Here is a 26,652-nt window from a genome sequence, read left to right on the forward strand (position 1 = left end):
TTTGAGTTAAAACTGGATTAATCAATGGATGCTTTAGCGCTTCCTTACTAAGATAAATAAATCTATGCATACACACAGATATATTAAGAGCTTTCTGTGCTGCATTATTTATTTGCCTTGTAAAACAGCAGCTATGCATTACATGACACCAGCTCTGAAAGATGTAGTGCCTGTGATTGATTTGACCAATGTTTTAAATATCCAGAGCCTCTGCTATAAACAAGGAAGAATAACAGAAAATAGCAGTTATGGCTGAGCACTCACCTGACAACACTCCTACAAAGTGCAGAGTAGCAATTGACTCAGACAGCAAAAACTGAAAATGAACGATTCTTAACCAAGCACTAAACAAACTCAGAATTCTAAAGAATGTCTTTGAAACAATGGTGTTGCACATTACATTGAATATACATCTCCAATAAAGACTTATGAAAGAATAAGCAAGAAATATGAAACTCACCCATAGGCAACTCCTGCGACTGTGCACTTCTTAAATTGCATAACATTGCAAGTCAAGGTTCCCGTTTTGTCTGAAAAGATGTATTTCACCTAAACAGTAAACACAATATGAGTTTATTGCGGTGCTAAAAGATGAATATGTATACACACTTGCAGTCATGACACTGTAGAAAAATGTGGTATATACACACAACACGAACTAAACCTAAAATAAATAAGTAAATAGAGCATTATGATGATATAAAAATGGAAAAGTTATGATTCAAACCCTTTGGTGCAGAAAAACCTGAATTAATTGAGGTGCACAAAATGACTATTGCAAGCAACACAATGATTTGAATGGCCTTGGTCTGTGTGCAGTAATAGTTCTTCTGTGATAGACCTTTCAGAACTCACTTAAACACAAGATGTGGTGGACATAAAAACAAATTCCCATTCTCAGGCTCATTGAAGATGTGCCATTGAATTACCTGGCCGAGTTCTTCATTGAGATTGGAGGTGCGCGCCACAGCAGGGGTGTTCGTCACCTCGTAATGCATGTCCATGTCCTGAAAGTACAGAGTTCAGTAAGATAATCTGACAGTGTGCAGATCATTTTTTTTGTATAGCACAAATGCAGCTTTCAAGTAAACCATGACCAACATAGCTAACAACACACTTACACGATACATGTCCCCTCTGAGATGATGCCAGCTGCTTAAATTCCCAGACCTCATTTTCGCCCTGTACTCTCAAACCGAGCATGACATTTACAAATGTCTGTTGCACTTTAACATTACCACAACAATGGATTTCAGTACTGCATGTAACTGATTTACACCCATCACCGAAAACCCGAAAACCTTATTTTTTAATACATTTGGTTAATGTGGAATTTAACCGACAAGTTAAATAGTACACAGATCCTGAGGCTAAAACTACATTCTAATATAAAATGATCAAAAAATATCAAAAATATCACACGTTGTTCCAAGGGAAACTATTATCTACAAGGCTGCAATGATCAGTTTGCTTAATTGAACTCCTGCTACAGCATAAGAAGCTTTCACAGGTATTATATATGGCATTGTTAAAGCCAATTAGATTTTGTCACAGTGAAAAAATACATAGAGAGAAACTTGGACAGCATTCCACAGATAAACAGGTATATTTTTTTACAATGTAGTGGTTACAAATTATTATACATGGATGGCTAAACTATTTTATGGATGTAACGAAGGATTTTAACCTGACATATTCAGGTTAATGTTAATGTGGCATAGTTTCAGCTATATTAAAAGGCCCCAGACTACTTTCTCAACCTTTAAATAAGTGAGCAATAAAATGTAAGGTAGGGCGGCTCAAGGGACCCCCGTCTGTGCTGTACTCTATTAATCATTAGACATTTCATTCCCAGCAACTTCCATAAGAGAACTAAACTACATCAGAGGAAAAACTACCATCAACAACAAAAGAGAATTTAATCTTAAACCATGTGAACTACGGGTTGATTTCTTTAATGTAGTCTTCTGCTTGAGAAGCTGAATAACCATGTCTCTCTTCAGAAAGCAGTTAACTGTAAGTCTCCTATTTTTGGAGCTGCCAAAGAAGAAGTCACTTCACAGGGCTTCAGGAGCAGACAGCTGTCCCTTTCTGTAATCAGGTTGTCTACAAAGTCTACAATTCGATCTCTAATATGTGCCTCATCCTGACAATTCCTATATCTGAGAGGTATGTGGGGATTTGTTTCTAAACCATAAATGATTTAAAGTCATGCACGGTGAAGAGGGGTTCGAGTCTATACATAAGGCGCCATCTATTTAATTCGCGATCACAAATTAAGACATGTTCCTTAACGTGGCATCTTATGTAATTAATAGATGTGCACAAACGATTCTGAGAAGAAGTCAAATTCTCAGTAGGACATTTAGCATGCACTGCTTTACATTCAATTTTAACCATTCCCAAACAACTAACCACAAAAGCACTTGTAGCTCTATTGAGTTCTCTATTTCCCAGCTCTCAGACAGGAAACATCTTTTGTTTTCCAACAGCACTAAAAAACTTTTCATGAAACAGTTTGGCTCTCTCAATGAAGTGATATAAAAAATATACTTCAAAGGGTTTGCCATTCAGAGTCAAATCCAGATTAGTTCATTGGGAGACAGCAAATATCTATTAAAAACTGAATTCCCTGATCGAAGTTGCAAGAAAAGCCTGCAAGACGAGACAGGTTTGAGTACTTCTCACCAGAAAGTTAGTTTCAAGTCTTACTAAGGCAGTCAATTCATTATTCTTTTTATATCCACAGAAATGGCCAAATCTTTACCAAGAAAGGGACATTTCCTCTCGGTCTCTGACATATTTGCATTTGGGTTTCTGATCCTAAGTTGCAAGGGCAATTGATCTGTTGTGACTATGACATAGTAATCAGGTTTGCTGTTATTACACCATTTACTGGACAAAAAACCTTTTCCTTCTGCAGTCACAAAATGTCGAGACAAGAAAACTTTGAAGTCTTTCACCAACTTCACCAACATCATCAGCGCAATTTCCAAAGTGCTCTGGCATTGATTTGCTTCTCAGTAGGGTTCAATATCCAAAGAACAAATAATGTGATTCTGCAGCTTTGGTACAAAGATGGCTCAAGAGTATTCTTAACAGTATCATGGGATGTTTTTAATGCGGACAGGAGAGTGCTCTAGTCACCTGGGCTGTGTTCCATTAGCAGATGGCTTTTGGCCTTGACAGGAGTTTTCCAATCTAATTCTCCACAGGCCAAGAGAGCACCTGAATGTTAGCCAAAACTGCGAGGAGCCGACTCGCATCGTGGGCCTAAATGGCTGACTATTGCAAGTGCTTTTGATTTCCTCAATTAAAAACAAAACAAAAAACAAACTCTGGAATCTGTTTATTTTTAAAAGTGAATTCAAAGTTAATATGAATGACCTAATGGTCTCAAGGTCATCTGCAAACAACATCTTAAATAGTATTAGTTTTATTCTCTTCCCTTAGTTCCCTTGTTTGCATATTTTTATATTAAAAGGAAAGTAATGAACAGGTCTGGCTCTAAAGCAAACCTCTGTAAGAGAGTCACAGAAAGATTTGCTTGAACACAGTTAAATCTAAATGTATTTCACTTGTATCATCTTCACAGAAATAACTAGTCAAACAATTTCACATGATGTTTCCCTACTTACCCAGTTTATGAAGTATGCCTGGACAAATTTAATGACCTCAAGGGTAACCAACAAGCTGATGGGAATGAGGTTATTGAAGAGAATGATGAAGGTCAGAAAATTCAATCCAAAATTGGCGGCACCACCATCTGCGGATAAAATATGGGATGAGAAAATCAGTGTGATGGAGAAATAAAACCCCTCCGCTAAACAACTAAAGCCATATAATTTCCTGTCCGCTATATAACATTCATTACAAAAATGATATTCATTCCTGTTACTGTGCTGCTATACAAATCCCTGATGGGGTCTAGCGGGCCAGCGAGGATGATTAAGTCATGGCAGTAGTCGCAGCCCTCGCATGATTCAGACCATGAAGTCTACAAAGCATCCGTGAATAAAGTTCCTTATGAAAAAAGCTCACTTCAACCAGAGCCCACGGAAAAGAAATCACACATAGAAAACCAATGAGTGATGTATTTTACCTTCACACCTGCCAGCCTGCAAGGTTTACATCTTAAGAGAGCTGATGTCAACCACATGAGCTTACATTAAAAAACTAATTTAAAAATTCACAATGGATTCGGTGGTTGTGTTGGAACAAGGGTTAGACTACTAATAAACCCATCTGGTGTTTTAAGGTATGGCAAATAGAGCCAGACACTGTGGCAATGCAGTTAAATTAATGCAGTGCAACGACATCTTTACAAAGGTCGGTTTCCCATGATGCTTTGGGTCAATTATTTATCATATACACAGCGACATTTTTCAAAATAAACACTTGGTACATTTAAACCAGCTGGGATCCTGATTGGCAGGTAATGTTATCTTACGTAAGCTCATGGGGTTTATTTTAGAAGCATAACCTCTCTATTTCTGTTCATCCACAACATACTTGCAAGGCACACTTGGCAGAGATCTGCTTGGTGGCAAAAATGATCTATTTCAAAGTTGAGAGAAATTTATTTATTTTCACGGCTATCTGCATGACAACATACCAAAGGAGGCTTCAAACATTGGCAAGGATTTTTCAAGACAAAAGGAAGATTCAGTCTACAGTACCTCTGCTGTTTGATTGTTATATTAATCCTCACTACTCACATCAGTGGTGGAAAATAACGAAGCCCTGCTTCTCAACGAGACTGGCAATGCAGATTATCTCTTCTATTTAGAGTGGATTTATTCCCAAACAAAAGAACAGTCATGTTGACCAAACACGGAGTAAAGTGATAGATGAACAGACATTTATTTTATACTTTCAAAGTTAGGCTTGAGTATTGCTGGTCTTAAATATGCGCACACTCTAGCCATGGGCTATTCTCGTATTTGTCCTTAAAGTGCCCATTAGGACATATTAAATGACTAATAGACCCAGTTTCGCTTCATTAAATTCTTGCTTTTGTAGGTATTATTTACATTTACTGCCAAATGAGTGAGATCTACAACGTACATTTTCCTGTCAAGGGAACTCGGATCTCCCTTGAAATAGAGAGGGTTGTGTTATTTAGGGCCCAGTCGCAACCTAGCAATGTGGCAGCACCAAGAACCTAAAACGCAAAACTCCATAAATTATGTAAGGTCTGTAGAATTTCAGTATTCTTCTCTCTGAATGTTCAACGAGAACATTCTGTACGTGCTTCTGCCTATTATTTTTGGACAGTAAAAGTTCGACTTTGAGCCTTAAGAATATCACATAAGACAGTATTACAGCCAAGTCCACCTACACATATCAGAAAGTGTGATACCAGTGGTTGCTTTATTTGCAGTGAATATAGAATATCATCATCATTTTGGTGAGTTTTTGTTTTCCTTAACATTACTTTTCTTGTAATGCCCTATTCAAATCTTAAATAAATGAACACGTTGTTAAGACTGAATCTCCCCCCTTTAAGATCTGAAGTCACCTGCTTTATGACTGTAATTTACCCTCGTCTAAGCTTCAAGGAATTCGAACAGTAGGAAAGAGGCCCCCAGAAGACATGCTTCAAAACCTAGTCAATATTTTTTGTTAATTTCCAATTCTCTGAGATGTTTTGTGAAATCTTAAATGTCTATGCTTCGAAGAGGGAAATAATATCGGTCATAAAACAAGCGTTTCTATTTGGCACTAAAAATCACTCCACTATAGGTCTTCTTAGGATACATTAACAGTTTTAGTGATGTTCTAAACGTTTTTCTAAATGCTTTCAGAATCTGCCACAAGTAATTTTTAAAAGACCAGTTAAATTGTAAGAGCAAGATTTTTAAAAGAACAAATGAAAGAATACAAATTTATGTTGGTCTGGTCCTAACATAATTGTTTCTTCCAATTACCTTTTTTTTTTTCAAATCTTTTTTATATCACTTTGCAGCATAAGGAGTAAATATTGATTTAACAGTGCTCAGACGACATGTGTTAAATATCACTGTGCCTGCCCTTAAACTCCACATTTATATGGAAGGATAAATCTGAATTCACCTCCTGCCCATGGAAAAGTGTTTAAAGCATCTTCCAATAGCACTTCAGAAGACTGATACTACAATTAAATGCTGTATAATCTCTATATTAGTAAGAAGCTTTTTTGTTGTTAATACGAAATACTGTTCAGTTGTTCTATAATAACAAAGCAGCTTTCTCGCTCTGTTTATGAGAACAGGTTGAGCATGCTACTCAGTTATGGTAGGATTCACAAAAAGTTTAACACATCACTAAAAAGAAAGGGAAAATGTTGTGTGGGTCAAGCACTAAGATGGTCTATAGGATAGTGGGGAACCTATAACTTGGGGCACCAGCTAAGGAGCTCCTTTTGAGGACTGTACGTCTCAACTGCAGTTAGACGTTAGTGACGGGTTCATTCACACATAGCCAAGTCTTTAAAATGGGCGTTACCTGGAGCTGTTATGAACGACAACAAAGAAGAAAAAAAAAAAAAAAAATCAAAAACAAAGGTTAGAAAAACAAATAACTAGGCAGTATAATAACAGTTCATAATCTTATGTACACCATGGTGTTTTTCTCTGCTAAGAATTCGATCCATTAAAACCGGTCCGTCATCACTTAAGCGTGTCGTAATAACAGTACACAAAAGACAGACAAATGGTGTGTTTATTGCTGGTTAATGGGTTGCTCTTACAGTTTAAGTCCATGTACCAGGCCGCGTTTCCATGTTTTCCCTTCCAGATTGTTTGGCCGATGGAGCAGATGAGGGATATGGCGAGCAGGCAGCCAAACAAAACCAGGATTTGAATGTTTGTTATTCTTTCCACGTTGGACAGCTTCAGGGGAGGTCGTGTTGAATTCTGGGGAGCAGAAAACAAAAAGTGGTGATTTGACCTTATTATTATAATTAAAAAGGTTCAGTCTGACAAACCACACGGATAGTTTAAATTGTGAGGATATACAATGTAGGAAAGGCTTCCTCTGGGTCTTTTAAAGTTTAATAATAAAAGGAAAAGAAAAAAGACTTTGATCTTGTGCTGCCCCTTGTCTGCCAAAGATCTGAAGACCCGAGCTCAGCAATACTGAACTGCAACTCAGTGGCCCCAGTCCACCAATGCACCACTGCAGTCTGAACAGGAGGATGGGGGAGGGAGAACAGTTGGCAAGAGCTCACCTGAATATCCTGGAAAAGCTATTTCTCTGTATGCTTTAAAAGTGTTTTCCAATTTCTCACTTCAGTACCCACTCTCGTCTGTTTCGCAGCTCCCTATGCCTATATTATGGCTGGGGATACATTCTTACACTCATTCATTAAAAAGGGTTTTATTTGCTACAAGGAAGAACCCTGTAGCTTAGCAAGTACCACTTCCAATGCCCGCTATGCCACCAGTCGGCAGATCCCAAGGGTGCCGAGCGAATGAACGAGCGAAAGTGCCCGCCGGGCATGGCTCTGCTGGAGCTGACTGGCGCAGGCTTAGGGTTTCTGTGTTGCGCACCAGTGCCGATTGACGCAGTTTGGGAACATTGGGGGCGATGAGTACGGGCTGGGTCTGTCCACCCCCTGTCACAACAGCCCTTTCTACTTGGGATCCTGGCTTGCAGGGTGAAAAGGAGCAGATGGCTTTATCATCTCTCACAGGGTGCTGAAGGGTGTGTACTGGTCAGTCGGGCTGAATAATAATTGTGTGCGCCAAATTAGAGTGTAAAAAGGGAAAATGAACTACAGATTCAATATTATATCACTCCATGTTCATTACATAAAGGACAGACATTAGACATTTAAATGTAAAGATGGTACAGTAAACTATATATGCAATAAATGTACAGAGCCTTGTTGTAGAAACTACTTATTCTACACATCTTAAATCCTCCTGTCTGTGGGAGCTCTACTTTCAATTAGGAACAGCCTATTTAAACTGATTCCCTGCACTGTGAACAGGAGGGCTTACCTGCATCAGTTTTGTATCATGGCCTGTGTACACAACAATCCCATGCACCCACTGGGTATTCCTCAGCTGAGCACCTCTCAGAAGAATTTGGTCCGGACCCAGGGGCACAGTGCTAGAATTAAAAGCAAAAAAGTGAATAAAAAGCAAGAGGTTCAAGCTAATGGGTATTTTAACATTCAATGGTTCTCAACCCTGGTACAGGAGGACCCCCTACTCTGCTGGGTTTTGCTCCAACAGGCTCTCAATTACTTTATTGAACCCCTAATTTAACTAATAATTTCATAAAATCAGAGCATCTCCTCATAGACAATCTACAGCAGGTTAAGACGACTTGTCAGTAGATCTCATAGAACTGGTTTACTGACATTTAACAAGTAGAAAGGACTATGTTTGTTAGTTTAATTCACCTAGAACTGCAGATTTTCTAATTAGGCTACATAGTACACTAACCACAACCTTATACAGTAAACACTAACACAATAATACATTTTATTACTTAAAAATAAAAAATGTAAATTTTTTTTCACAAAGAGGTGATGAATTCTCAGTTTTTTAAATTCCAGTAACCAGGAACTCAAATTTTCTTTCATCTGTATCTGAAGAAATGCATCTGAAATGTGTCGGTACAGTAGCTCAGGTGAGCTGTAAAGCAATTTGCACTCAGAAAAATTGAATTACTTTGCTCTTTCAATTTATAAGTATTAGCTGGAGGCATGAATCAATATAAGCGGTGTGGACTATGTATCGAATTTCACACATAAATGATGTTGCGATTCGAGACAAAATAACAAGCATCTGACAAGTTTTGCCATCAAATGTCGGATCTATAAAATGAGTAACAAAAGATTAGCTTTTTTAACACACTGTTCTGCCACTGCTGAACGCCGTGGGCAGAAAACAAAGAGTTCATTCATCTCGTTGTATACTAAAAAGAGCACATTTCCTCACACATGCCTCCATGTTTGAAATCCATCCGAAATATAGTATGAAATTATAATTTCCAATGTACCAATATTTATACTAGGGATTGACTAATGCAGATTTATTTTGTCACATTTTGGATGTTGTTGATGGACCACATTTTGTCTTCGAGTAAAAAATATATTCTTAACAAGAATACAAATTGCTGCACTTTAGCGCAACCCATCAATTCCCAATTTAAATCCTGCAACTAAATGGTGTTTGTTATGATGCAGTCATTTTGTTCATGCCTCAACTCCATTGGCAGTAAAAACAGGTAGAAATACTTCAGATAATGCAGAAAAAATTAATGAATGCATACCTTTGACCTTCAAGTCTTATATTGCCAACAAAATCATACAGATGGCGATTGGGACTTTCACATTCCATGCGGCCAGAAACTCTCATTAAAGCATCAATATCTTTTATTTCTGATGTAATCTGCAAGCCCTGCAGGGACACATTAACAGTAAAGAGGTGAAGACAGAACAACATTCTGTATGAAACCAGACACTCCTAAAAAATAAACATTACATCTTAACACCCCATATAGTAAGCTTATACAGTTTAATAAGTTACAATACAAACATTTGATATTCCTTTTTGGCAATTCAATATCTAACATTCAGTTCATACTACACTTCTAATCTGATCACCAGAATATAGTTTTAGACATGGTAATAAAATGCTTTAAGGAAATAAGATGACGCTGATCATTTCAGTTTATAGTTATAGTATAGTATTTTTCATATGCAAAAAAGCAAAGAACAAAATCATTTTAAATTCAATATTGTATTGCTTATTATACTTATAAGGCTACTTTATTATAAATGTAATGCACACATATTGCTTTAACTCAGAAAAGTATTACATATAAGTTGGAGAGAGAATAATAGAGATCAATTCCAACAATTCACTCTTCTGCTTTGAAAACCATATGTGCTTCACAGACAAGCGTATATTAATAGAGGGATATAGCAGTCAAGCACTCCTCTGAAGTGCTGACAACAGTGAAGTTTTTGACCTAGCTGTCAGAGATGCAGCAATCTGAACCAGATTTAAGTGGCACTGCTGAGAAAGTCATCACAGGCTGAAGTCAGATACTACCCTGCTGTGGAGATTAATGCAATTAACATGCATGGTTTCATCCTGTGTTAAGATATGTTCTGGGGAATTTAGTTTCAACATAACCGGATCTTAAGTCAAGGGTTTTACATGTGCATTGAATAAATTCTTGTCATCGTCAAAGTATTACTGTTGCTAAAACCCCACCACCAGAAAACCAAGAGACTCACCTGTCGGATCTTGAGATTGGTTTCTCCATCCAAGTTTGAGGTTTCAATGTAGCACATAGCCTGGGGCTCACTGATTAAAACACAAGAGTAATTATTAAGAATGAAATTACCACCTATGTTTGTCCAGCACAGTTATTATAATATAGCTGGGCAGGACAGAGAGTTGCTATCAAACACAACATGATTGCTGTCTCACCAAACTTCTGTGTGTCAAAATCAAGTGTCTAAATCAATATTATAATTATTTTGTTGTTGCTCAAGTTTGGAGACTCGAGGTATTGAAACAATAGACAGATGTCATTGTATTCTGTAGGCACAAACAATACAAGTATACTGCTATACACTGAACCAGAATACATTCCTTTCCCTTTTTAAGTTTGATGAAACAATAATCCAGTTTATCTATATATACAGGACAACTAAATATTAAATAAGCACAGAGTTCACCATAGCCAGATCCAGCAGAAATGAAGTGAAAACCAGGTGAAATTTAGAGGAAAATGTCTATAATTATGATTGTGAAATGATTGTAGCTTGAGTCCATGTCAAATTTGGACATTTGGTTTGGATTTTTAGAGATGATTTTACTGAACATGTTTTCTGCTCTCATCAAGAGAGAGATTTTAGTTGTCCTAAAACAAACAGAACAAATCAACAGAGAACAAACACAGAATATAACAGAGCTAATGGTTCTGACAAATGGGACAATCCATAGTAAACAGATATAACTACACAGTCTGAACATGACAGTGCTTGAGGTGAAATATGTGTTTGTTTTGGTTTTTACTCCAAAAGAGAAAATGCACACACACATTGTCTGCTTTTCCTCTTGAGGATGACTACATTGTTGTTGTATTTATTTATTAGCTTTACCACTCTAATCCCCCAGAAAGCTATTGTGAGAAGACAGCCCGGTTAAGTCAAGGAGGAGGGTAGACAGCAGAAGAGCACAAGGTGACGTGATTAACAGGAGAGCAAAGCGGCACTACAACAACCAAGAGGGAGAGGCCTGGGAGGCAGCCCTCGTGAAAGCTGAAAGATTAGTGAGGTAGAACCAGCATGAGCGCAGATTTAGTAAGAGCTCATAGAAATAGGAATTGCCACAACAACATGCAATGTGCCACATCACAGAGAGAGGCTACGGTCAGTACCCATAACTCATGCACGGTACAGCTTGCAACATCCAGTTACACAGTGGGTCCTCCACAGACGTGTATACATGTGTATATCAATAAAAACTCAGAAAAGGTATCCAATAGAAAGAATGATTTCTAGATCTCCGCTTACTGCTATAAAAATGCACTTTTATGGAAAATACTGAGCTTTTTATTAATATAAATATTGAGGAATTTTAGCTTTTTTTTGCAGAAATACATTTTAGGACTATGTGGCTTAACTGAAACCTAATTCACATCATCCTAACTTTAATGACTGGCTTTTGATCATTTACGTCAACAAAAGATAGATGTATAGGTCTCCACATTTAGAAATCGTTTTGCATCTGTGCACAGATTAAATAATAGATTAAAATAGAGATCATGCATGCCTTAAATTGCTCTGGGGGTGCTGTGTGGTCTTAAATACAAAGCAACCCCTCTTCTAATGGCATCTAGAGACTTCCTTAGTCTTTCTACAACAGTACCTGAGGACCCACTGGTTTATTGTGTCCGACCACTTATTTCTGACCTGGACGAAAGAATGACGAGATCGGCTGGGAGATGCTCCCCATTGGTTGCTTTGACTATCTCGCCCACTGCCACCTACGTTACATCCCGGCACGTAAAGGAACACAACACGGAGATGAGTTTCAAACAGACAAGTGGGAGTAGAAGTGGGCATGTGTCAGAGGGAAGGGAAGGGGGCAAATGAACAAACAGATGAAAGAACAGAAGAGATGTAGACTTCATTACATAGGAAAACAATAGACAATGTTAAGACTACTAAGTTGAGTCTTTCAAAAGCCATTTCCAATCAGGTCATGCAAGCTTGATGCTCTAAGTCGTCTGCAGACTGGAAAATGAATTTCCGCTAAAGCAAATGCAGTTGTATTAAAGACAGAGATAACATGCACAGGTGTACAATTTTGCTAGAGATAAACCATTTTAAACATTAGATCAATACAAGTGTTCTTTACTATTTGTGGTCAGAAACAACTGGCTCCATGCGCATCCTGCCAAATTAACAGCTTAAATTTTGAACAAATTACCTTTTGATTACTAACAGACAATGCTAAAACGGAACACAACAGATTTTGTTCAAAACTGATCTACAGCAAGACCCGATATAAAAATGGATTTTGAAAATAAAAGGAAAAAATAAACAAAATATATTATTTGTATTAATTAATGAAGTAATGTAATCTACCAAGGAAGTGATCAATCCAATTAGGAAGAGAAAAAAAAAAAAAAAAAAAAAAAAACTTAATTACATTCAGTTGTAGTTTTGGAGTTTTTGTACAGGAATGCATTTAATACGGTTCATTTATAGGCCTATATAGAATTAACTGAAATGGTCAGCATTTTGTTGACAAGAATTACTTTACAAAAGCACTTCCATTGAGAAAATGGGGAAAAAATTTAGTGCTGCAGGTGTTTCTGCCTATTTGGCCATCACTTCCTTGGAGCATTAAGGAAAAACAGTTTAGGGGCAGAGAAATGGCTCTCTACTCGCCAACAGTAATACGGTCCTTCTCTACCTTGATGACAGAAGGATTGTATCAGCAGGTATGTATTCTTTGCCATTTACTCTAACTATATCTCCGACCTCTACCTGAAAGAAACAAACTAGTTATTGGTTAAAATTATCTACTTAAGCAAACGATTTGAATGAGATCATGGATTATGATCACAGTGGTTTGCAGGAACTAACCTCCTGGATAGGCAAATTCTCCAGAAATTCAGGAATCCCAGAAAAAGCAGATACTTTAAGAGCTTTCTTTAACCATCATCATATATGTGGTACTTGGATTAGTTTCTGTGTATCGTATTCCACACAGAGAAAGTATCTTTATAAAATGATGATGATGCTGCTTTTTATTTTTTGGCTACAAAGCAAGATCGCACAACAGGGACCTTTTAGTTCTACTCTAATGCATACAAACATGTTTTGAGCCCACTTGGTTCCCTGTATCATTAAATACAACACATCTGTACAGCTGCATTTTTAAAGAGGTTTAACAGAAATTAAGACCTAAGCATGCAGCATCAAGTATCGTGGGGGTGGGAAAAGTATAGATGTGTACATTCCAGTCCTTCTTACTTAGCATTTTATTTATATTTGCTTATTATTAAGTTATTCAGCACATTACTTTATCCAAGGCAACTTAAAAGGTTTAACAAATCATGTATTTTATATTTCATTGTGGTTAAATTCAGTTTGGTTGGGTATAGGAAACATGTACTTATCAAAGCTGTAAATGTACGATACAGAGCAGGACAATCACAATGACTATCAAGATATTCCTCCATTAAACATTGTTCTTTGCATAAACATTAGATCACACTGTTTATCCACCACAGATGTGAAAGGGGGGTTCGAAGTATCTTGATTAATGTTTGCCCTTCCGCTGTCAGAGGGGGCTGAAAACACATCTGCTCAAACTGTGTCAAAGTGAGCCCGCTGTTGCAGTCCATGGTTTTAGTGACCGTAGACTGCAATCCCACTTGACCAGGGCAGATGCTTATGATACTGCACATTTTACTACATGGACCTAGAGGAGTCACAAAAATATATTATTTTCCACAAGTTTGGTTTTATTAAAATGCTGTGGTATAAGTTATAAAAGATATTACTTGTAAAATGACTACTTTGGAGGTTTCTATACTGTAAAATTATATGAAGTTATTAGTAAGAGATGCTAATGTGAGGAACACAATTATATACCAGAATGCACAAATTGCATTCTGATTGTGAAACCCTGGAGATGGAAATGATTTATATAAATGTCACTTAACTTTAAAATGACACGCATGTATTTTACTTACTCAAGTGTGGCACCCCCACTATGACACACCTTGACCCCGTTGCATTCACCAAGACATTAGTAAGCATTAAAAATCGGTACCATTTTGATTACAGTCCGAAAATATGGTGTCATTCAAATTTAGCAAAAAGAACAGAATCATGTAAACAATTATGTTAGAGTTGCTTCACTGAATAAACTTATTGAAGTATTTATGTGTAGGGTTGGTTTATCCTTTTCAAAAAATCATATATTGCAGCAGCACATGTTTTAAAATTCTCTAGATTATTTAATTCAATTCCAGAATTAAACTCAGCAAGGCGGGGATCTGCTTCTTAACAAGTCTAAAAATAAATCGCCATCACTGACAACACCCTGGCAATGTTTGAAGGAATTCAGGGTGAATACTGCCCTATTCGCTTCGGTCTCGGCAACCACATTCAAATATCTTGTACTTCAGTCTGAAAACAGACTAACAAAATCTGTACAACATCATTCCACATTCTAGGTTATAGATTTGTACATGATCATTCTAGAAACCCGTTTAAACTAATACAAAATAAGCATTGTAAAAAGGACGTACATTTCATTTTCATATTTGATTATGCATTTAAGGAAGTCCTGAAGAATGCCAAAGATAATATTTTCTGAAATAAATTAAAGATTGATTTAATGGGATAACAGACAATGGAGTGATTGTGTAGTAATATTTTTTACTTCATGCAGGGAGAAATGGAATAGGGAATTAATAAAATGAAGCAGCCCTATTGAACCGCTGCACAATCCCATTAGATTGCATTAGACATTAGTTGTTTCATCATTAAGCCTCTAAGGAGGCAACGATGGGTTCTATTAAACTGTAAGCCAGACAGAATCACGTAAATTTCTTCATTAACTCAACGTGGAATGCACTGTTAAATGACTTTACCCCCAAATATGAATCTCTTCAACCAATTCAAATGGACTCGAGAATGGTTTATCCATATGCAATTTACCACCTCAGCATTGTGGCCAAAGCAGCTTCAGATCAAATGGACAATGACGACTTCTATGTGCTGCACATTTGAACTGGTCAATATAAAAAAGGTGTCCATCAGTCATATCCAATGAAGAGTATCATGCACTTATTATGTAATTGTTCCTCAGATCAGTGGAGTGGTTGGATCAAATGTCAACCTATGGTTTTGAATACATAACCATGTGTTTTTACAGAGCCTTAGCTTTAAAGGCATATGGTCTTAAACCATTTGGCGTCGACTGCTTTTACCCCGATGGCAGAATGTTTGAAATTACACTCAGTGCAGGAAACTAATCTACTTGAGTCTTCTACTGTAAAATCAATGCTAATATCCAGAGGAGTTTTGTTCAGGTTTAACCTCGGGAAAATATAATTATTGTTCTTCCTTTAAAAGGATCTGAGCCCCAATACAATTACACACAGGGACTGGTTCCTTCCTTCATTTTCCAGTCCAATGTTGGAGTGAGCCGACTCAAACAGTGAGCTAGAGGAGGCAAATGTTCTCTCTTCTTCAATCTTCAATTCGAACAGGTTAGTATTTTTTTTTTTTTTTTTTTTTTTTTTAAAACACATTTCCAATCTTCTGAATTGAGTCAACACTTACGGCTGCCAAGTTGCTCAACATTGGTAACAATTAGCAGAGTGTCCTATATGGGCCAAAGAATAGTGTGTTTAATTAACTGTTTCATAAGTTACCTCATGTTGCTTAACTTCCACCATTGCACAGCTTGCCACATAAGGTAGACACATTGGACTGCTGTATAACATATGATAACAGTACCTCACCAGTGTAGTGCCTTTTCAATTTGGAGTTTAGAGAGAAGAACAATGAACAACAACATGCTCAACCCCAGGTCTTAAAGATAAATCAAATGTAATATATTGATTTGAAACCCCAGAATGGTACATGTATATATAATGGCGGTTCAAAAGGTCACAATATGCCAGATTGACTGATCAATGTGAGTGGTGGAAACGATCTTCACATTTGTCAGGGTCATTTCAAGGGAACAAAAAGCTGAGAGGACATCAATGAGCGGCGCACAACGAACCTTTCTTTCGCACAATGGTGGCGCTTTCACTTTGCCTGGCCTCAACCTGCAAATGTCATTGCTAAGGAATATCTGTGCCTTACTGTGGTCAGAAATGTTTCCAGATGTGTTGCCACTCATAGTATGTTTGGGATATCATTGGTAAACATCTCCACCAGCTCTGAAAGGCTCCACAGAACCTACAGTAGTGGCCATGGCCATTAAGACTCAGGGCTTTGGATCCCTCAGGTACAGCTGGGTCAACTGAAGAGGCAGAGGACATCACTACCTAGCCTGCCATGCTTCTAAGAGTGGACCAACCCATTAATGAAAACTAAAATTGTCTTCTTGGCCCACAGAAAACTCTTGGTACTTGACAATACCTCCGATGGTCTTGCTGGAACCTTGCTAGATACGATACCTTCAATATCCCTCTAACCCTAATGAGAATTCAATCACATGAAGGTCCCTACTTTGTGTGAGCAGTACATACATCATGATACATGATCAACTGTGAATAAGGGATAATCAGACTTTAAGGGAATATCTCTCATATCATCTGCATTTTATTTCCATAGATAGGCTGTGGTCTGATATTCTTTTTGGTTAATTTTATTCATTATATAACTGTTTTTTGACAAACTATTTCATCTTAAATAGCTCAGCTTTGTTTTCAAAGGATTGTATTAACAAGGGAGATATCTCCCCTGCCCAATGTATAATGCTATGTAATTATTTGTATGGTATGTAGGCTTCCCAACCCAAACTAGTTAAGGTCTTGCTGACTAACATCTTTGTAAAAATAGATTAATTAAAAAATACAGATTGCAGATAAGATAATGTCATGTCTATGTACATAAAATCCATGAATGTTAAGTATAAGAAGTCTGTAAGGTCTGTATAAGATTTCCAGAAAAATACAACTAAACTTTGCAAAATATAGTCAGTAAGATGTGTGCATTTCAACTAGCAAGAGAAAATTAGACATTTTTTCCTAGATGTGCCACATTCACAATGTTCAACAACTAATTATAGTTTTCCTACTGCTCCATATTTGTCATACAGAATATACATCATACTTACTAATTACTTGTTCTGCATTCTTGACAAAATAATTAATTCAGCACTTGAAAACACAGAAAAAAGCCATGGAATGTTCTTCCATACTGCCAACTACTTTCAAAGGGCTGGAACTGTCTCCTAGATTTAATTATAGTACCATGCTAAAGCTTGAAGCATACCTAGTTTGTCAGAAATTAAAGTTTTAGTTTTTACCCCATCTATGCAGAGACTGGAAAAGTTTATATAAAAAACATTGGCCTTCTGTTCCCTGCACTAATTCTGGTAGATATGGAACAGCGAATTGCTTTAAATAATATATTCACTTCATAGGCTGCGAATGTCTTGCAAATGTAAAACTGCATTATTTACAATGGCATCTATCATAATTCCACTCCCACCCACCATGGTGATAGCGTAAGACACAGCTACATACCTTCTCCCAGTAGACGATCTCCCAAGCACCGTTTCTTAGCACTTAAAAAGAAAATTTAAAAAAAGCATTTCCACAATGCAGTCATATTCTCTTTGTAATGAAAATAAAATACTCAGGGGTAAAGGACATTAGCATGTTGATTCAAACAGAAATGCATCTATAAGCTATTCGTATGAATTAAACTGTCTATTTTCCATTTGATAATTTTCTAGTGGATAAATTTACAAGAAAAATATATTGGCACCCTCAACTTTTTCTTTACCGAATTTAAACATATCTGAGCAAACCGATTGATATTCTCTGTCAAGTGTAATTGCTGTGGATGATTGAAATGGTCTATAAGAGGAACCATGTCTAATTCATTGAAGTTACTGGCAGCTGGTTCACTTTCTTTACTGTAACACAACTTCAGGGGTTTCAGACAACCTCTCCCTCCCAAGGCTGGTTTAGGTATGTGTACATTTTGGACCACAAATGCTTTGCCTCCAACCTGCTAGGCTGAGGGAAAGGCTAGCCATGAGGATGAGATAGTTGCAAACCTCATGGGAAAATTAACCAAGTAAAAGCTGCAAAGGATGTTGATGCGAGAAGCAAACACTGCACAGGAACAGTTTTTCCACATCCATAGACAGACAGGAAGCACTAAGGTTATTTTTAGGGTGACTATAGCACTCTAAAATGGTACTGGGAGAATGTGATGGGATTTGAAAGTTGCCCTTAAAACGAGAGACATGTAAATTATGCAGTACACCTTTGCCAAAATTAATATTCGTGAAATTATGTGTGAAGGAACAGTTAATGCTGCTAATCCGGCAGCCCAGTGCACAGCTGATCAGCGTTTCCCGTTTGACTGTGAGAGAACTTGCACATTAGCAATTATATGCGATTTATTAATAATTGAAAGTAAAAAAAAAAAACTACTTTAAATGCATTAATAACTGCACACAATGATACATAAAGACATTTAAATTACTGCTTTATAGATACAAATAGGTTACCTGCCTGTTATTTGTTTTGCAGTGCAACAGCACTTCATTTAGAAGCCGATTTAATGGTTATAAATTATATTTTCTTTGCGTTTAAGGGCAACTTTAAAATCCTGTTCTGTCGCAAAGAGCTCTAGTGACCATGGAGACATAAGGTCACCCTACTTATTTTCTTAAACTAGAGATAATAGCTTTGAGCATCACTGCACAGGGCTGAATCTGATGTACTTCAAAATGCATTCACCCTTACCTTGAGTTTCCTTCTTGTTCACAACATTATCGGCTTTGTGTCGTTTCTGCAAATTAGGACAAAAAGAAGTGAGATCCCAGACTTGTAATAATTTTTCTTTCTCTTGGGATACAGTGCTGTTTTTTCTCTATTTTTGTGCATTTAGTTCCTCACAATAAAATACATCTTGGCAGGTAAAGATTTACTAACGATTATTAGATTAGTGACTCTTCAGAAGTTGCAGTTTGAAACATGCACTTGGGTGAGATTCCATTCCCTCAAGGACTTGGCCAATAATTAATCCAAACAGACATGACATCAAAGACAATGATAGCTTATTTGAGAGGCCAGCAGTGAATTAATGTCGGCAAACATTGCACAGTGAAATGGAAAGTCCTCTTTATCTTTGTAGATCATATCGATTTCTTCCAAAAAAAAAAAAAAAAAAACTAGAAAAAATATAATTCAGTTTTGGTTCATGATACTGTACAGTACAGGACATACGTGTTCTGGTCAATCGTGACAGGAGAAGCCTGTAAAAGTTTGACAGTTTCATTAAGCATTTACATCAACCCAAGGAAACTGAATAATGCACTAATAGCTCACCATCCAAAATATGTCCTATTGGTATTATGCCACAAATATCAGTTGTGTGAAAATACTTTGTAGGTGTAGGCAGTCACGAGTTTAAGAAAGCAATCGTAGTTCCCTTGAGGAGACACTCACAAAGTAAAACTCGCACAACACTCTTTCACCTCCACGCTCACAAATATGGACCCACAAGCAATCGATTTTAGAGTGGGCAGGCGTGACTGAGAGCCAAGATTTCCATCAACAAGAGATATTGAGCTCAGCATTTTATTTTTATTTTTTATCAATGTACTTTTAATTTAAGTTCCTCTTTTCCTTCCTTAGGGCACATATGATCATTGAGAAATTATATATATATATATATATATATATATATATATAAAAAACAGCTTCTGACAAAATTTCACTTCCATATTTTGCATATCAGTACATCGTCATAAATCTCAAGAGATACCAGACACTGAAATACACTTTTAAATGCATTTGAACTCTATACACACATACTACACACACTGCCTTGCAAAATTATTCCTATGGTGTCCCATTTTGTGAAATTACTAAATGATACACATTTTTTTACTCTTTAAGATTTTAACCATTTTAAATAAGTTACAGTAAATATAAATAAGAAAGAAAAAAAATGAAATATTGATTGGGTATTGAGTATTCAGACCAATCAACTCAATATTTGGTGGAAGCATCTTTGGCAGCAATTACAGACAAATCTTTTTGGGTCTCCACCAACTTTGCCCACTGGCTTGGTATAATGTTTGCCTATTCGTCTTGGCAGAATTGCTCAAACTCTCTACAGTTGCTTGGGGATCGCTTATGGACAGCAGTTTTCAAGTCATTCCACAGATTCTCAATAGGACTCAAGTCAGGACTCAGGAACATTCACTCTTATTCTTAAGTCACTCCAGTATAGGTTTGGCTGTGTGCTTTTGATCATTGTCCTGCTGAAAGGTGAATTTCCGACCCAGTTTTAAGTCTTTAGCAGACTGAAACAGGTTTTCCTTTAGTATTTGTCCTTTAATCCCATAAAAGTTTTCCAGTCCCTGCTGAGGAGAAGCATCCCCATAGCACGATGCATGGTGCCACCACTATGCTGAACTATAGGGATGGTGTCAACTGGGAGATGTGCTGTGTTGGGTCTGTGTCAAACAGAATGCTTGGCATTCAGACAAATTTCCAAATTGGTCTTGTTTCACCATATTTTGCAGGATCACTCAGGTGCTTTGAGATTGTTTTTAGTAATGGCTCTTGTATTTAAATGCTGCATTTATAGTGATTTTAAGCTTTAAAAGTTGATAGGCAAATAAAAATTTCAATCAGGCAATACATTAAGAGATGTAGAAGAGGGTTATTCAAAAACAAAATGAGAAAAACGACTGGAAATAAAAATAAAAATTCAGCTATTGCAGCAAAGTGAAAAGATGCAAATTAGCATCCCTTACAGATTAACATTTTAATTTGTCTTCTTAAGCCATACTGGCCTATTACCAAGTGTGGCACAGATAAAAGGAAATACAGCGAATAAGCGGAGACATTACTAAAGCTAAGGCATTATCTGAATGACTGCATAATCACCTTAACAGAAAGATTAAACTAAATAATGCAGGCTGCGGTTAATGACTTTTTAGGTAGCACCTGTGTCGTCAGAGGTATGTTAAAGCTGCTGCAACGGACTTTGAGCAGCATCAGTTTCCTCACTCTTTCAGGACATAATTAGTTATGTTGCCAAGGCAACTACACAATGCGCCCCTGAACATGTTGCTATGCTTTGCAGAGACATGAATTTATTATACAAGGTCTGATTTTACTGAATTAAATATGATAACACTTCGGTTTTAATGAATGGTCCACTAAATGCGGCAGCCTTCTTCACAGCTACAATTAAAAGGGAGATAAAAATGTATTAATCATTTACCGTAAGAAATATCAGGTAATTCATCCTTACCTGAAAACGAATTCAATTTTTTCTACCAAATTCAGTGATCTCTGTGAAGAAGATTAATGACTTTAATCTCATTTGCAGAGCGATAAATGAGGTGATAATGAGAGTGCTCCAGAGCCCAGTATATATATTTTTTTGATAACGAATCCAGGACAGTCAGCAGTGCAATAAAGCACCTAGTATAGCAGCATGATGAACAGAGTAGCAGGTGTCCACTTTTCACAGAACAGACCAATATCTGTGGTACAATCATAGTTAAACTTTTGTAAAAAAAAAAACTAACATTTTGCTAAAATGGTAAACATTTTGAAACCTGGGAAAAAGTTGGGACTATTATCTCAACTGATCCTATTTTTTCACAACCTGGCTGAATTTAAATCCGCTTTATTAATTATTATTAAATTGCATGTTGCTGGTTCATAGCTTGTTAGAAAGCAGAGACCCAGAGCTTTCAATTGCCGTATCACATATCCCTCATATCTCCCTCTCTATACTTTACAATTGAGAATCAAGTTAAATATTTGAACATATTATAATGAAATATATCAATATAAAACATTTGAATACATTCCACAACACACACAAACAGCAAAGACATTATTTAGATAAACACAATAGTTGAACATGTTGAGTCATTCTTATATCATGTATTACACAAGGAACACATCTGAAAGAGGTTACATGATTTACTCAGGATCTTACTACATCATGGTAGCTGAGCAAAGTTTTGAAAAAGGACAGGCCTGTCCTCGTTACATGCCCTTTGCCTTAATCAGTAAACCATGATTCATTTAGTTTGAACAAAAAAAAAAAAACGCTGCTATTACCCGTGCCATGATGTGTGCAGGTTTGGCAGAACACCCTGTCAGCAGGGCTCGGACAGCAGAGAGCACTGGGCAGGCGAGTGGGTCACTGCAATCCTTCTTCAGGAAGTTCCACTGACGCACCACGAGTTAGCCGACTTTAACAGCCGTTATACATCTTCTGAACACACTTGCATAAATAAATGTGCAATGACTGGTTCACCCCATTTAATGCTTTCAATTCAAGGAATAAGATCTGTGTCTTTTTCATCTGGTCAGAGAATGGTATGTGGAATTTCAGAGAGATAGATGGATAGAGAGATAGATTATAAAAGTAATATTATGTTTTAGCGCTTTTCACCTCCCACAGTAATTCACTTTCCACACATACTCTCTCTATTGTCTTCCAGGCTTCCTATTGAAAGAACTGGTTTAAAATCACTCTGCCTATCAGCTGCCATATTTCCACATCACCTTTCATTCAATTAATTGAAACTGTTTCCAGTTTTCTGCCTGAGAGGGAATTACAGTACAAGGGTAATGTTTTCACTGAAGTAACCGAGTCAAAATGGCAGTAAAACATATCGACTACAACATAATATTTTAAGTAAATGTTGCAGGGCATTTGTTTTTGTGTAGCAGAAGTGTAAAGGTTGCACTTCATCAGTGATACATCAAACCCTGCTTGAAACTGCACACTGACTCTATTAGAATTAGTGAGTAGCTAATCCTGCTTTGCTCGAAGACAGATAATCAGGCCTTCAAGTCTGCTTATTCTGAAGATATGAAACAGCCATATCAGAATCTAAGTAGTACAAATCAATCATAATGTATTAATAGAAATCAGAATCCAAGAATATTTCCCAGGAGTGGGAAAAACTCCCTCTTAAGATGCAATTTGAGGTGCTTGAGATGCAAGACCGATAAAATGTGTTTAAAGCTGATATTCCTTGAAGACTGGCCTCACTAATTCATGTCCAAGACGTGAAAACCAGGTAACATGTATTGGATTTAGCGTTCTCCTGTGCTGTCGAGCAGATATACAATCACACACATGGAACTGTGCCAAAGATACACTCCACCATTTTGGGCTTAAAAGCTCTGAAAAATGCATAAATCAAATCTCTTATGAGAACTGATTTTCATTAAACCATAAAATGTACTGATACTCAATTTCTGGCTCCCATCTGCTCATATGCAGGCTGCAGCAGTAGAGACAAAGTTCGAATTAGATGTACTAACAAAAGAAAACTGTAGTTTCAAATAATATTTTAAGACGTACGAGTAGTTTGCAACCAAGATGAAAAACTCACACCCTGTTATGATTGACTTTCTAAAGCAACAGTGGATATAAAGCATGTATGTTTTTGCAGATCCCATCTGAGTCTTATGGATTAATATAGTACATTATTATATTTGAATTATGAATAGGAATAAAATCTATTCAGCAACAAATGCACAATGCCTTTGCAGCCTTTGCCAGACATTAGGCACTCGTTAAACAATGTGATGTCTTTGGCATGCAAACACCCTTCCATTTTCTCAATCTGCATTCGGGTTTGTCTGATAAATCTGTCCACGGCTCCAGCTCCCACTGCCAGATCCCCCGTCAAATGGGTTGTCTGCTGTTTGACACTGAAGGGTATGTGCCGCCATTTATCCTCAAGTCTCACTGGAAAGCACTAGCATTTGAACTCTTCAGAAACCATAAACTACTCCCACATTGTCAACAGCAGCAACGATTTAGTAAAGAGTGCGATCTATCGTTTGTGTTCTCTTATTTGTGTGTACTCTTCTGTGAAAACAGCACAGAACTGTAAGCATGACTAACTAACATTTCAACCCCTGTGAGAACAAGAACATGCATAGAATATTCAACTACATACAAAACACAGATACTGGAATCGGGTTTCACTACTGCTAAAAAGGAAAACGTATCCTCTTTGAAAGGGGAATTGAATAGAACCCAATTTAAACTTAATATATATATTATAGAAAGGACATTCTTACCAGGTCTTCTATGAATTCTTTCACAGCAGCAACAACAAGGATGAACAGCAAGGGAACTAAAGTGGTATAGCGACCCGTTGGAGAAACATCTGGGATTTGCTGAAATGAAAAAAGTACCATAACATTAAAACTACCAAAAGCCAAACAATGGATGATGTTTCCTAGAATGACAATAAAGGTCTTCAAAAATGTAACACACTCTACATTTATAATACAAAATAGGTACAAAATAGGTGTGCGAGTCATGTATATGAATAAGTACAAACATATACACTACACAAAATATATTACGTTTTAATAGAATACAGGAGTCTGAGATATGAAAATGTATTTATGAAACTTGATTTTTAAGCAAGTTTGACTGAGCTGCATTTCCTTCTTTCTGAATATGCAAGATTCAGCAGACATCCACTTTGGCCAGGGAAATCTGATCCCGAGCCGAGTCACATCAGATAAAATGTGAAGCGGACAACCAAAACTGCGTCAGTAGCAACCCTCTATTTAACACTTTGTATGGGGCTATGACAAACCTGTTTGGATTAAACTGGCAGCGACACTGTTGATATTATCAAGCCTGAGATGTCCTTGAGTTCCTCCTACTGACATTTATCAAGTGGAGGTCAATAGTGACTGTGGGGTCATCATTAAAAGGGAGGGAAGCTGAGTTGCATTACGGTTTACAGCTGAAGTCAACAGTTTTGGGTTAGATAAGGAGCGCCCAACATTTGAATTGTGTTCGTTACCAGAATGTAACCTGTCATTTCTGGAACTAAAAGAACAAACACTCAACGAGGTCTGCCTGAGGGAATCACACAGAGGATCAATCATACTTCAATTCCGGACATTGTTGGAGCAAATAAAACCCCACAAAATATAAATTGCCACCAACAGAATTACTTTAAATCAGCTTGTTTTGAGCACCGAATTCAAGATTCTATTTGTAGTAAGCTGAAAACTATTAGTGCTTGAATGCATTAATACCATATTTAGCATATAGTGCTTTGCAATTCTTAAAATAAAGTTTCATCTTGGATGGGAGGTCAGATATGTCCCAAGGATGGAGAGAGATGCATTTAGATGTAGAGTAGCTATACATGTTCAGTCACTCAGTTGTGTGATTAGTAGCTGGTACAGAGCATGGCCCTAAGACCAAAAAACATTTGCTGAAACGGTCTTCAATATAACTGTCCATGCCTAAAAACAAAGACTACTACTAATAATAAAAATACAAAAATAAAATTAAAATAAACATTTAAGTAATTCCTTAACCATAACTGCACTGCAATCAGACACTGCCACAATATGTAGCATTGCATGAACAATGCTCTTATATTTTCATGAATAACAGAACACATGGGATTTTTTTTTCTTGCATTTATAGAAGCTACAATTTATTTTGTTTCCAGCCAATTAAGTTATCATTTACTCCCTCTAGATCTATGTTTGGGCCAAACTTGTCAAGATTTCTTAAGTGGGATAACAAATAGCATTTATCCTTGAATATATATCAAGTTTGATATTGAGTAAGTGGTGTTTCAATATTATTATTATTATTATTAAAATGATTACTATTACTGTGTACTTCTTAGCAGACACCTTTATCCAGGGCGACTTACAGTTTACAAAAGAAACATTTCAACGCATTACAAAGTGCAGTTACAATCAGTACAAAATACAATAAGCATGCATCCTGGTACCATGAGATAACAAGTGCTCACATAATACAGTTAAGTTCTCTGTATGTGCTAAAGGTGGGGGTAGGCAAAGGAAAAGTTGAAGTAAAACATAGAAGTGCTAACAATGCATAAGTAGGAGCATATAAGGTAGCATAGGTTTAATAAAGTGCATCAGAGTGCTGAGCAGTGCAGAAAATTAGAAGAGAGAGAGTCTAATAAGTGTTAGAATTAAGTGTTAAAAAGTATAAACATCAAAACATGTTCATTTTTATTCATTAGATGTACACCCTGATGTAGGTCAGTTGCTCACAAATTCATTCATATTTGTTGTAATGTTATACGTTAAGATGGAGATAATCATGGGTACAGAGATCAAAACAGTCATGCAGAACAATAATTACCATGTGTGACCCGGCACAGCAAAATGAGTTAAGTTGCACACGTATAATTTGCAATAAAACCTGAAAATTATCCCAAAGGAAATGCATTTTCCAAAATAAATTTAGAAGATTTAAATAATTTCGGCACTTTGACAATCCAAAATTGAAATTAAAGTATTTATTTCATGAAAAAAACATTGTTACTATATAAAAAATTAACAGTTTGTTGTTAACGGTAGTCAACCCTCTGGGTGCCAAAAATCCATTACAATGTTCAC

At 36.8% G+C, this 26,652-nt stretch overlaps 1 protein-coding gene across 5 annotated transcripts in view; it reads right to left on the reverse strand.

Moving 5' to 3' along the window:
- Positions 1–26,652, reverse strand: part of atp8a1 (ATPase phospholipid transporting 8A1) — a 113,153-nt gene that overhangs the window by 55,871 nt on the left and 30,630 nt on the right. For 2 of the 5 annotated variants that reach the window (XM_066720600.1, XM_066720603.1), the window contains exons 4-14: positions 24,319–24,417; positions 18,982–19,027; positions 17,746–17,786; positions 11,927–12,000; positions 10,241–10,310; positions 9,268–9,395; positions 7,986–8,097; positions 6,731–6,896; positions 3,639–3,766; positions 930–1,007; positions 461–549 (exon numbers count right to left, since the gene is read on the reverse strand). In XM_066720600.1, coding sequence (XP_066576697.1) covers positions 461–549; positions 930–1,007; positions 3,639–3,766; positions 6,731–6,896; positions 7,986–8,097; positions 9,268–9,395; positions 10,241–10,310; positions 11,927–12,000; positions 17,746–17,786; positions 18,982–19,027; positions 24,319–24,417 — 1,031 coding nt within the window. Of the gene's footprint in view, positions 1–460; positions 550–929; positions 1,008–3,638; positions 3,767–6,730; positions 6,897–7,985; positions 8,098–9,267; positions 9,396–10,240; positions 10,311–11,926; positions 12,001–12,935; positions 13,010–17,745; positions 17,787–18,981; positions 19,028–24,318; positions 24,418–26,652 lie in introns of those variants that run through there. The other 3 variants (XM_066720601.1, XM_066720602.1, XM_066720604.1) reach the window with 2 other exon arrangements.

This window comes from Amia ocellicauda, chromosome 13 (assembly GCF_036373705.1).
Source record: "Amia ocellicauda isolate fAmiCal2 chromosome 13, fAmiCal2.hap1, whole genome shotgun sequence".
Lineage (NCBI taxonomy): Eukaryota > Metazoa > Chordata > Actinopteri > Amiiformes > Amiidae > Amia > Amia ocellicauda.